Source organism: Dissoconium aciculare (genome assembly GCF_010015565.1).
Source record: "Dissoconium aciculare CBS 342.82 unplaced genomic scaffold K489scaffold_16, whole genome shotgun sequence".
NCBI classification, from domain to species: Eukaryota; Fungi; Ascomycota; class Dothideomycetes; order Mycosphaerellales; family Dissoconiaceae; genus Dissoconium; species Dissoconium aciculare.
Genome location: NW_022984966.1, coordinates 384,836 through 395,542, shown reverse-complemented (window position 1 = coordinate 395,542; position 10,707 = coordinate 384,836). Strand labels below are relative to the sequence as shown.

Sequence of the window (10,707 nt, the reverse complement as noted above, 5' to 3'; positions counted from 1 at the left end):
GTGATTACCGCGGCCAATGTAGTCGTGTAAGAAATGGCGGGCACCCACCCGTTCCGCTCGCCGCATGTGCCTAATACGGCCAACCCGCTTAACATGCCATTGACGTACTCATTGTCCTTCAACTCGTGATCGAACATGGCAATCCAAAATGCCGAACTGGCGTGCACGATCGCCTCCCGCTCGTCGGGGCCGCGGGCCCGTCCGGACGCGGCGTGTTGCAACTGGCATAATGCCTCGCGCTGGGTCTCCGTCAATCGATACCGGGGCCGCTCGGACATCGCGGCCGTCCGCCAAATGTACCGCAAAACCTGCGTGAACACATGGGCGTATTTACGGATCGTCTGCACCTTCTGTTTGCCGTAAAATGGCGTGTTGTTGTTGTCGGCGCCGGTCTCCCGGCGATTGACGCAATGCAACGCATGTCGTCCGACGATCTCTACCCGGCTGGCTTGGAACGAACGACGGATCAACACTATGGTACCGTCACACGCCCGCGACAACGCCTGCTCCGATTCGGGGGCGAATGGGGCGGCATCGTCTTCTAAACATGCCTGCACTTTGTCGACATTAGGCTCGGCCTTGACGCATTCGGTGATCCATCGTCGATAATCGTTCGATAAATGACGCTCCCATCCGGTGTGTTCTAACTATGGATTAGGCTCATACCGCGTCCGTTCGGTGCGGGCGTCTTCCTGCGCCTGCTGAAAATCGGCAAACAACTTCGCTATCCATGCCTTGCCTTGGGCGGCATGATCGATGTCTACGGCTGGGCCGGCATAGGGCACGACCTGGACGGGAAATACCTTTTGCCATTTGCCTGTACGGAACAAACGTTGGCATGGTTGGTTCGTTTCCCATAGTGGACGGTGGACGGCATCGAAATCCGGTCGGCCTTTTGCTCGGGTACTCTGATAATTATGCTGGTCCTTGCAATGCTTCTGAATGCCCGTGCGTTCGCGGTATGTGACATTGCATTCGCGGCCGTCGACGTTGAACACGCATCGATGTCCATTGGGATATACGGGAATGCCGGCGATGGGCGGACTACTCGCATCGGGATACTTAACCTTGTCGGGCGTCTGTGCGACATGGGGCAGACGCTGAACAAACGCTGCGATGTCGACTCGTTGCCGAACAGTGGTGCTCTTGTGTTTCTCTTGCAAATAGCCTTGAATATGGGCCGGGCTAACGGCATATTGACACTGCTTACAGATTATGACCTGGTAAGCCTGGTTATGTAAGAAGTATTTCTGAAATAGCTCCATGATGTTGTACCAAATGGCTGTACTATATGCACCTCGCATGCGCGCTGATAGCTATCGGCGTCGTGACATTCGCGACGCGAGCGTGTCTGTATACCCTAGCCAACCCCAAATTCCCGCGCAAACTTCATTTTTTTTTGCGTTACTTCCAACCCCGACAACGACATACCAAACAACGTCGCAAAATTACGAGAACTATGTCCGTTTGATCGCCAAAATCTGCGCTTTTTTTGGGTACCCATCTGGAAATTATTAAACATTGGCATCCCTATGTGATCGACCCCATGTGATCGACCCCCTTAGGGTCCGTACCCGAACCAAATGTAGCTAGTAAATATATGTGATCGACTCCATCACAGCTGGAATTTGTGGATAGCCGGCATTGGATACCGTCAGCATATAGCGCGAGTGCTGGGACGGGGCGGTTGACGTAAGTTGGTACTGCGAACTGGCGGACATGTTGTACAATGTCGGACCACGCCTGTAGCTCATCTGCGACCTGCTGTGCCTTCTTTCCGTTAACGCGATGGTGCGGACCACGGAGATGCGCCGCCGCATGTGCTGGCCAGATTGCTACCTTACATTCACGACAGACGGCGATCAGCCAGTCGCGGTCGTGCTCAAAATACTCGTTCGCCATTCTCTGCTTTTTTGCTAGTAGACGTCTCCCTCTACGCGTAGCAGCTATAGCGTTGTACGCGCTTCACCCTTCATAGTAATGTAACGATAAAGATAACCCTAGGGTTGACCCCAAAAATTTCGCGCGCTGCGCGCGCGTTCAACCCTAAAACATCTAAACCCTAAAACATGGACGCGCTTCGCGCGTAACCCTAACTTTCCCCCAAACCAAAATATCCGTACCGAAAATAAACGATAGGGTGCGTATGCGTTTCAAGCTCAGGATTGGGTGAGCAAGGTTATTACAAGGTCTTGCTACAGGACAAAGTGCTAACGTAGCCAATGCATAAAGATGGTCATCAAATCAAGTCCTTACCGCTGATTGGGTGTAGCAAGGTTATAACATAGGGTTGTTATATAGTAGACAGCGATAATTACGCATCAGCGACCTCGAGCGCTTTGTCCAGCTTTTGCGCAAACCGCGCAGCACCAGCCCAAGTCCCTAAAGAGCGAAGACTACTACAAATTGAGTAGGCCATCGTGCGACACTGCTCTCGACCAATAGGCTGCCCTACAACAATCCAGTCAGTTTCGCTGAAAAGTCCACTTCGCCATCCGCTCAACAGTTCTGGAGAGTGCCGCGTCTCAGCAGACGTACTATACGGCGAAACATCACCATGGCCGGGCGCAAAAGCTGAGTAAGCAGCTAGCACAAGCCCAGCGTGCCATGCGCAGCGCGCAACATGAATTGCCGTTGGCTCATTGATGCGAATATGTTCCAGACTTCTCATAATCAGGACAGCATGACGAATCGCGAAATCGGCAGCATCGGAGTTTGCCCATTGCCGGATCGAGTTACTGGACATGGTCGTATGCGCTGTGAGCCCGATAGATGCAAGATTGCCGGGCCATTCGCCGAAACGCTGCTCCATCATCTCGAGGTCGCAGTCCAGCAAAAGAAAGCTCGAATGCCACAAAATCATTGGCGACAACCGGTGAGATCGCTCCTGCGACAAGACCTCACGACGACCCTCCAACCACTGGATGAGCAAAATTGCGATCTCCTGCCTGTTACCAGTGGTTGCGCTTGCGATGTTGGAGAATCTGCGATGTCCGATCTCAGCGATGATACGTTCAAGTTCAGCACAGCATGAGAACACGGCCGTCGAATGGCGGCCTGAGGTCGCCCGAAGTGCTCGGAGCTTGCCCCATTCATCCACATTCTTCGCAAGAAAAATACTGTCAGGATCTGCAGCATGGATGCGATTCGCTTGGGTCCGTATCTGCGCTGGCTCGTGGAGCGTCGCAGCGAGCTCTCCGTTGTGTATCTGGATAGCGTTATGCAAACGTGCAGCACTCTGTTCCTTGATCCACCATCGCCACTCGGCGGTAGCATTGATAGAGGAGTTACTGTCATGGGCGTCCGAGAACGGTGGACCACCAGATCGGGCAGATGCCTGCTCGTAGTCCCGCGAGAGTCCGCTCATAGCACCATGGAAAGAACGAGCTACCCGAAAAAATGCCGATCGTCCAGACAAAATTGCGCACGTCTGTCCGATAACCCCCGCCTGGAGCACCGCAAAGACATCATCGTGGCTGGCGAACTCCAGGGAGAAAGACACAAGAATGGCCTTCCGCACGCTTTCAAACATTCGGACAGCATGAGCGTACGCAGTCTCACTTCCATCTGCCAAAGCACCTACGGCGCATATTGTCAGCAACAGAAGAGGGTGTGTTCGTGCAGGCACAAAAGTCGGAAGATGTACTATCGGGACAATGGGCCAGACACGAGTTGTATACATATAAATGCATCGATTGAGGAATGTAGTCGACGGCAACGTTGTCTCAGGGACGCGTTGCTCGAGGCTCAACGAAAGCATCCCCCGAGAGCTCTCGTCTACTCCGGAGCTGGGTGTTCCGTCAGTAGAGACCTGTGTGTCGATAGGGACAGTGGGCGGAGTAGCGAGAGGCGTTAGATTTGGTTCACGCTGGCTGTGGATTGGTTGAGTTGTCGGCCGGTACAGTTCTGGCCTCGACTGGGGTAGCGGCAGCCAGCTTTGGCCGAGAGTCTCATTTTCCTGCGTGTATATTTGTAAATCCTCGACGGAATACGACGCATCGAGGTCAAGCGTGGTGTCCCATTGCCAGTCAAAGTTCTCAAAAGACACCGGCCATGGCGGGTGACTAGGATGTGAATTGTTTTCCACGGCTTCGGGTGACACAATCGCGTGGCTCGCGGGCTCGACAATGCCGGGTTGTTGCTGAATGGAAGTTACATCTGCAATCGGGTCTTGATCATCTCTTGTCAAGCTAACGTTAGACTGCGCTGGCGGTGTCGTGTCCGAGCTTGCACTCGCATGGCGAGCACGTCTGTGGCGGCGTAAGGTGTCGCGACGAGGAAACTTGGCTGGGCAATGAGGACAGGCGAACGGACGTTCGCGCGTGTGAACACGAACGTGTCGCTCATAATGCTCTTTCTTGTTGTACTCGCCACCACAGGTGTCACAGGTGTAGATGGTGCGGCTGCGCATGATGTTGCATCATTTTGCACGAGGAAAGTCGCGTCCCACAGTGAAAAGCGGGCTGATGAGAAGAGGACGACCCTTTCACCAAGAGGCAAGCTTGTGTGTCACTTCTGGGATATCATCAGATGTGACCGTACATTTGCTATCTGTAAATAGTGCATTGAAGTGTGCGTGATGGTAGCAAAGACAGCCGGACATGTGAAAAGGGAAACTGTAATGCTTGCGGGGCGTTTTGCGGGACCACTCGGACGACGTCAACGGTCCCACAATTCTCTTCTCTAATGATCCCGCAAGTCATTCAAGATCATCGAGATCGTCATGTCTCCTCGGCAGCAATGTCCACAGGCGTTGCGGTGGCTTCTATCAGTTGAACCCGCAGTGGTGTAGTTCAGCGCAGACTAAGTGGCCTCTGCACATCACATAAGGATGTCTTTGCTCTAACCGTCTACATGAAACACTTGCTTGATCTTGTTGACACTCGCCGCGCCATCTCTCTGCATTGATCAAGAGTTGAGAGCTCTTGGAATCGGGAAACCTTCGAATCGGGAGCAACATGGCTGCATTATTGTGGATAGGCTTCATGACCGGTGCTCAACTCTTTCTGTTACCATCTGAGTCTCAAGCATCGCTAGCACGGCATGTCGTGCGCGCACTGGTCCCATTTGCAATCAGCTGTATTCTGTACAGTTTGTGGCAGATTTATGTTTACCCGGCATTTTTCTCACCGTTGCGCCACCTACCCATGGCTCCCGGCGGTTACTCCCCGATGGGTCATTCGATGGCGAAGTTCGGAACGCCTACAGATACCTCGCTCGAAGACTGGATCAGGAATGTACCTAATGATGGCATGATCCGCGCCAAGGAGGTATTCGGCGGCGACGCTGTTATCGCAACATCACCAGCAATCCTCAAGAGAGTCCTTGTTGAGGACTCGTACAATTTCACCAAAGACGACAATATTAGGAAGATCCTTCGACTAGTTCTCGGTGATGGGTTGATCGTAGTTGAAGGCGATGTTCACAAATCACAGAAGCAAATCTTGAGAGGATCTTTCGGCACCGGGCCTATCAAGGACTTGTACCCGCTGTTTTGGCAAAAATCCACCATACTACTCACAGCACTCCAGTCGAAGTTGTCGAGTCCCAGTGACCTGAAGCGGGTTCCATTCGGTCGTTGGTGTGAACAAGTGACCCTTGATATCATCGGGTAGGTGTGATAGCACAGAACCTCGTAAGAGTCGCGGGAATGCGCTGACAGCTCGAAGAGTTGCGGCCTTTGGAATAGATTTTGATAGTCTCAACAAACCATCTGACACTGGTCTTGCCGGAGAATATCATGAGCTGCTCAGAGTGGACACAAGTCGCGCTATATGGTTTTTGGCGAGCTGTGAGCAAGACAGCTCTCGCTTAAACTTGAATCCGGATGCTGATACGGAATTACAGTTTTTCTCCCGCAATGGATTGTCAACAATATTCCGATCTGGGAAGCTCCTGGCGTCGCAGATCGACTCACGCGGAAATTGAATGAACTCTCTCTTGAGATCGCACAAAACCGGCGCGCTGAGATCAAGGCCGGAGCGGTACCCGCCGAGGCGGGTCCTACAGGAAGGGCAGACGTGCTCTCTGGTCTTGTCAAAAACACAACTTTAAGTGACGCTCAGCTCGCAGACCAAGTGCTCACATTCCTCACGGCCGGGCACGAAACTACTTCCTCCGCACTGATATGGGCACTGGTGTCCCTTGCACAAGACGATGACGTGCAGCAGCGACTCAGGGATGAAATTCGAGCGAATATCTCATCACCGTCCGAGTCCGACGAGGCGCCTCCGGCTGCACTCCTCGACAAACTACCACTACTCAACGGGGTCTGTCATGAAACGTTGCGATTATTTCCGACAGTGCCTTTCACCGCTCGCACAGCTGTCAAGGCGACACAACTTGGCGAGTTTCTGCTACCGGTTGGCGGACAGGTATGGCTGCCGGTTTGGGCCTACAATCGCTCTCCTCATTATTGGGGCCAGAATGCTTCCAAATTTGTGCCCGATAGATGGATCACTGACGGTAGCTTCAACAACAATGGAGGCGCTCCCAGCAATTACGCGCAAATGACGTTCTTGCATGGGCCCCGTCATTGCATCGGACAAGGGTAAGTCATCATCGCAACTCTTGCACTCCATGCAGTGGTACTGACTCCGCGACAGTTTCGCCAAGGGCGAGTTGAGATGTCTGGTGGCTGCCTTGGCTGGTCGTTATCATTTTGAGCTTGCAGAGGACATCAGCAAATATCCGCCAGAAGGGTAAGAACATGGAAGGATTCAGAAGAAAGAATTACGCTAACTCATTTGTAGGCTGGTGACTGTCAAGCCGCAGAACGGTGGTCTGCTTAATCTACGCGTTGTAAAAGGTTGGTAGTAGGTGGTTGTGAAATTCCGCAGCGCGTACAGGGGTAAAAAGTAGGAACAAAAATTGGCCATGAAGCCTCGCGACTATGACTTCTGAATACCGCTTCTAGAAACAGGAACAATGATGGCATGACACAAGTAGCTTTCTCACACACATATCTGTATCTTAATGCCTAAGATCCTCGACTAAGCACAGCTCAAGCTTTAGATAGATCTAATGTTTAAAGTCGACGTACCGGTTGATGCGAGCTCTCCGATGAACTGGTACTTGGATGGAAGCGTCAAACGTGCGGAAGGTTGTTATAATCTGATGTCGACGCAACGATGCAACAGTTTCCCGCATTTGGCTCGAGGGACTCATTGGTGGCTCGACCCCGCCCATTTTCGGGTCCCGCACTCGTGATTGTGGGACGAAAGGGACTCCATGATAAGTTGCGTCTGTTGTCTGTCAGCGCTTTTATCCATAGCAACAGGATCGAAGTTTATGTATGTACGTCATTTGCTACAATCTCTACCTGATTGCATGCATTCAAACGGCGCGTTCTAAGGAAGCATTCACCCTGTTACTAGTGTTCTACTCGAAGCAAATCTGTCATCGAAAAGGTACTTCATATCGACCATGGAAACCACACAAGTTGTAATCATAGGTGGTGGAGGTGAGTTCCTGGTCTTCCAAATTTCAATCGTTGAATGAAAGCTCAATTTCTCAACAGGATGCGGTTTGACCCTTTCAAGTCTATTGTCCAATTATGGCGTTGACCATATCTTGTTCGAGCAGCATGCTACCACTTCACGCCTGCCGAAGGCACATTACATAAATCAGCGGACCATGGAGATATTCCGTCAACATGGTCTCGCAGATGAGATCGTCGCCACGGGTGCGGATGGGCGTTTCTTTCGCAGGATTGTCTGGAAGTCATCTTTGGGCGGCGATAAACCGACTGATCGGAGGACTTTGGCGAGTGTGAATGCATTTCCAGCTGGACATTTAGCAAACCGAGACAAACCGCATGGCCCTATGTGTTCTCGAAATCTGCCACAAATTCGCTTGGAACCAATTCTGAAGCAGCTTGCGATCAAAAAGAACTCCGAAGGCATTAGGTTCGAACACAGAGTCGTTGACATCGTCTCGACGGACTCAGGTGTTGTAGTGAAGGTGGTCGATGCTGAAGGATTAGAGCATACTGTACAATCCAAGTACGTTGTCGGAGCAGACGGTGGGAGGTTCGTGGGCGCCAACATCGGCACTCAGATGCATGGAATCCGGAACATTTTTGAAGTGGTCACGACCCACTTCAAAGCCGATCTGTCCAAAATTTGGGACGAGGATGTCTTCCTCGCCAACGTGAAGGGCGAGCACGGAGAAGCTGGCGTCTTGCCCATGGGACCGACATGGGGCAAACATTCGGAGGAATGGGTCATACACATGTCACATCCTGTAGGCGAGTCTACTGGCAAAGGAGAGGATCAGATCAAGACCAAGATCGCCGCGATTCTCTCCATCCCGACATCTGACATTGAGATCTTGATGATCAGTGCATGGTCACCGGAATGTGTGCTTTCCGATGCATACAAGAAAGGCCCCGTCTTCATCGCTGGAGATGCCGCACATCGTCATCCTCCAACATCCGGTCTGGGTCTCAACACCGCTGTGGCGGACGCGCACAACCTGGCATGGAAGCTGGCGCTCGTCTTGAAGCATGGCGCGAACGGAGGCATCCTTGATTCGTATGAACAGGAGAGACATCCCGCCGGAAGACGAAACTGCGATTGGTCATTGATGGCATTGTCGAACAGAAGAGTGCTTGCTACAGCGCTCGAAATGGCTGCCCAGACAGAACAGCTTTGCGTGAACGAGGGCGGTCTTCGATCGTCAAAAGCGCTACTTCAAGCTGTCCTTGAGACACAGAAAGTCGAGTTCAGTGCACACGATCTGGAGGTTGGACACATCTATGAGAGTGTTTCAATTGTCCCCGACGGAACGGCTATCGAAAAGGTCGACCCATTGGGCCAAGTCTACTACCCGTCCACAAGACCGGGTCATCGTCTACCACACTGCTGGCTTCGGACCAGCACCTCAAGCCGTATCCCGACAGTGTCAACTCATGATCTGGTCGGGCAATCACTCCAATTCGTACTGGTCACCGATGCCGGTGGGCAAGCGTGGAAGAATGCGATCAGTGATCTGCAGTCCACGTCACCTGCGCTTGTTAAATGCGTCACCATTCTGCCCCGGGGTACTCAAAGTACCGATAAAGCGAGCGAGTTTATCGACGTCGACGGGCAATGGGAGAACTTAAGTGAATTGAGTCAAGGTGGTGCCATTTTGATCCGTCCGGACAACTACGTCGCTTGGCGATCCATCAATGCGGACGCGCAAGCTATTCCAACCTTGATCGAACTTTTGAAAAAGACTCTTAAGTCCTCGAAATCCTCGACGGATCTGAAGTTGTAAATACATACTCTGAATCCGACGATCTTCTGCCCAGGTGAATAGTCACTCAATTGCATTCCCTGCGGCTGCGCGTTCACTGGGCATTTGACATAAAGTCAGGCTTCAGAAGCTTTGTAGCCATTGCCAGTAAGATTAACACAGCGCTAGCACGAGAAAGCCATCGACATGTTATTATCGGCCTAATTTCGTAGCAATCGAGACACATAAAACGGAATCTCCTCTCACACGCTCTTGCCAAAACCTGACTGCAGAATGAACATGACGACCCTATAACATGCTATGTACATTGTCAGATGCGATCAATCTCAAGCATCGATTCTTTTCTTAATCGACGCGTGACTCTCTCCACTTCTGACTCGCTTGACGAACTCCTCTGGGTCAAACGGAACACCGATCGGGTTGATATTGAACGCGTTGCTGAACATGTACTGAGTTGCCTCGTCCGCGGTTTCAAAGTTATCGACCTGGACTTCAATCTCGTTCAAGTCGGGATCTGCATAGTAAAGACTTGTGGTCGGACCGTGATTCAAGCAGCGGACTGGCAACATTCCCTTTGCCTTCCGCTGTTCGTAAGTGAGCGCGAGATCGTCGAGGGTGTCGTAGGTGAATGCAATGTGTTCCAGGCCTGCTGTGTTCGGCACCTTCTCGCCAGTCCCCGGACGCTGGATGATGGCGATGCGATGATGCTCTTCGTCGTAGGTCAAGAAGGCGATGAATTGGTTCTTGTATACCACAGTAGCTCCGAGGAATTCTGTGTAGTATTCTACTAGTCGCTTGATGTCTGTCGTTCGAAGTACGACATGCGCGAGCCTGATTGGGCTGAGGACCTTAGTTTGCGAGTCATCGGCCATGTTGTCTTGCAATTTTGTTGGTCTTCGTAGGTACTGGGGAACTTCAGAACTTCGAGTAAGACGACAGAGATATGGCAAAACTCGAATTGTCATGGAGTCCATGTCATCATGGCACATCGGAGTTAATGAATCAGCAGTATCGCCGAGCTTCCCCGGATCGGCGGACGTCCCGCATTTTCAAGGTTGCTCGAGGAGGGGATATGACGCCAAAGCGGGACCTGGAGACTGTGGACAATATTGTTCGAGACACGCCCCACAGCACACGCCGCCGAGAGGATCGACCAAGTGCGGTCCCGTGAAACAAGATGATCGCCGTCGGGGCTGACGTGACGCTTTGGCGCATCGCTTGTGTACCTCGGCGACTTGACCTTGAAACAATGGCGAGCCAGAGCGGAGTTTGTGGACCATTTCTCGTCGATGTCACTCTCTCTGCGGAGAGAACAAATCGCAAGATATCGAGGGGCACTAAAGCGCGACTCTCCTGTTTCACCCATTGATCATCCATGCTTTGGAATGAACGCTCTCTGACCGGCGGACGCACTCTCGATCCCACGCTAGTATGGCACACGCGCTTATACTGAGGGCCAAGCATTTT

General features: G+C 52.1%; 7 protein-coding genes across 7 annotated transcripts; 3 read left to right on the top strand and 4 right to left on the bottom strand.

The window, feature by feature from the left end:
- Positions 1-1,401, bottom strand: K489DRAFT_384692 (uncharacterized protein). Its single transcript, XM_033605916.1, has 3 exons — positions 765-1,401; positions 335-647; positions 1-156 (listed from the first exon to the last, which is right to left on the bottom strand). The coding sequence occupies exons 1-3, from the start codon at positions 1,263-1,265 to the stop codon at positions 119-121; spliced, it is 852 nt and encodes a 283-aa protein (XP_033455818.1). The 5' UTR covers positions 1,266-1,401; the 3' UTR covers positions 1-118.
- Positions 1,218-1,593, top strand: K489DRAFT_384691 (uncharacterized protein; the record flags this gene model as incomplete). Its single annotated transcript, XM_033605915.1, has 2 exons — positions 1,218-1,439; positions 1,566-1,593. The coding sequence occupies exons 1-2, from the start codon at positions 1,279-1,281 to the stop codon at positions 1,591-1,593; spliced, it is 189 nt and encodes a 62-aa protein (XP_033455817.1). The 5' UTR covers positions 1,218-1,278.
- Positions 1,594-1,668: 75 nt separating this feature from the next.
- On the bottom strand, positions 1,669-1,893 carry K489DRAFT_294847 (uncharacterized protein; the record flags this gene model as incomplete). Its single annotated transcript, XM_033600281.1, has 1 exon — positions 1,669-1,893. A coding segment is annotated over one exon (225 nt), but the record flags the coding sequence as incomplete, so codon positions are not given.
- Positions 1,894-2,264: 371 nt separating this feature from the next.
- K489DRAFT_384689 (uncharacterized protein) lies at positions 2,265-4,553 on the bottom strand. The gene has a single exon (XM_033605914.1). It carries the CDS (start codon positions 4,409-4,411, stop codon positions 2,315-2,317), a length of 2,097 nt encoding a protein of 698 aa, XP_033455815.1. The 5' UTR covers positions 4,412-4,553; the 3' UTR covers positions 2,265-2,314.
- A 432-nt stretch (positions 4,554-4,985) lies between these two features.
- Positions 4,986-6,816, top strand: K489DRAFT_327261 (cytochrome P450; the record flags this gene model as incomplete). Its single annotated transcript, XM_033601975.1, has 5 exons — positions 4,986-5,611; positions 5,670-5,791; positions 5,848-6,550; positions 6,606-6,701; positions 6,753-6,816. 5 exons carry the CDS (start codon positions 4,986-4,988, stop codon positions 6,814-6,816), a joined length of 1,611 nt encoding a protein of 536 aa, XP_033455814.1.
- Positions 6,817-7,365: 549 nt separating this feature from the next.
- Positions 7,366-9,511, top strand: K489DRAFT_384688 (putative phenol monooxygenase). The gene is made up of 2 exons (XM_033605913.1): positions 7,366-7,462; positions 7,520-9,511. Exons 1-2 carry the CDS (start codon positions 7,426-7,428, stop codon positions 9,259-9,261), a joined length of 1,779 nt encoding a protein of 592 aa, XP_033455813.1. The 5' UTR covers positions 7,366-7,425; the 3' UTR covers positions 9,262-9,511.
- Positions 9,282-10,181, bottom strand: K489DRAFT_384687 (Glyoxalase/Bleomycin resistance protein/Dihydroxybiphenyl dioxygenase). The gene has a single exon (XM_033605912.1). The coding sequence runs from the start codon at positions 10,110-10,112 to the stop codon at positions 9,567-9,569; it is 546 nt and encodes a 181-aa protein (XP_033455812.1). The 5' UTR covers positions 10,113-10,181; the 3' UTR covers positions 9,282-9,566.
- Positions 10,182-10,707: the final 526 nt, after the last annotated feature.

Coding starts and splice junctions, on each gene's coding strand:
- K489DRAFT_384692 (XM_033605916.1), bottom strand. CDS start 1,265: ATGGAGCTATTTCAGAAATACTTCTTACATAACCAGGCTTACCAGGTC. Junction 648..764: donor TGCCCTATGCCGGCCCAGCC/GTAGACATCGAT, acceptor CCTAATCCATAG/TTAGAACACACCGGATGGGA. Junction 157..334: donor ACAGAAGGTGCAGACGATCC/GTAAATACGCCC, acceptor CGTGCACGCCAG/TTCGGCATTTTGGATTGCCA.
- K489DRAFT_384689 (XM_033605914.1), bottom strand. CDS start 4,411: ATGCGCAGCCGCACCATCTACACCTGTGACACCTGTGGTGGCGAGTAC.
- K489DRAFT_384688 (XM_033605913.1), top strand. CDS start 7,426: ATGGAAACCACACAAGTTGTAATCATAGGTGGTGGAG. Junction 7,463..7,519: donor TGTAATCATAGGTGGTGGAG/GTGAGTTCCTGG, acceptor ATTTCTCAACAG/GATGCGGTTTGACCCTTTCA.
- K489DRAFT_384687 (XM_033605912.1), bottom strand. CDS start 10,112: ATGGCCGATGACTCGCAAACTAAGGTCCTCAGCCCAATCAGGCTCGCG.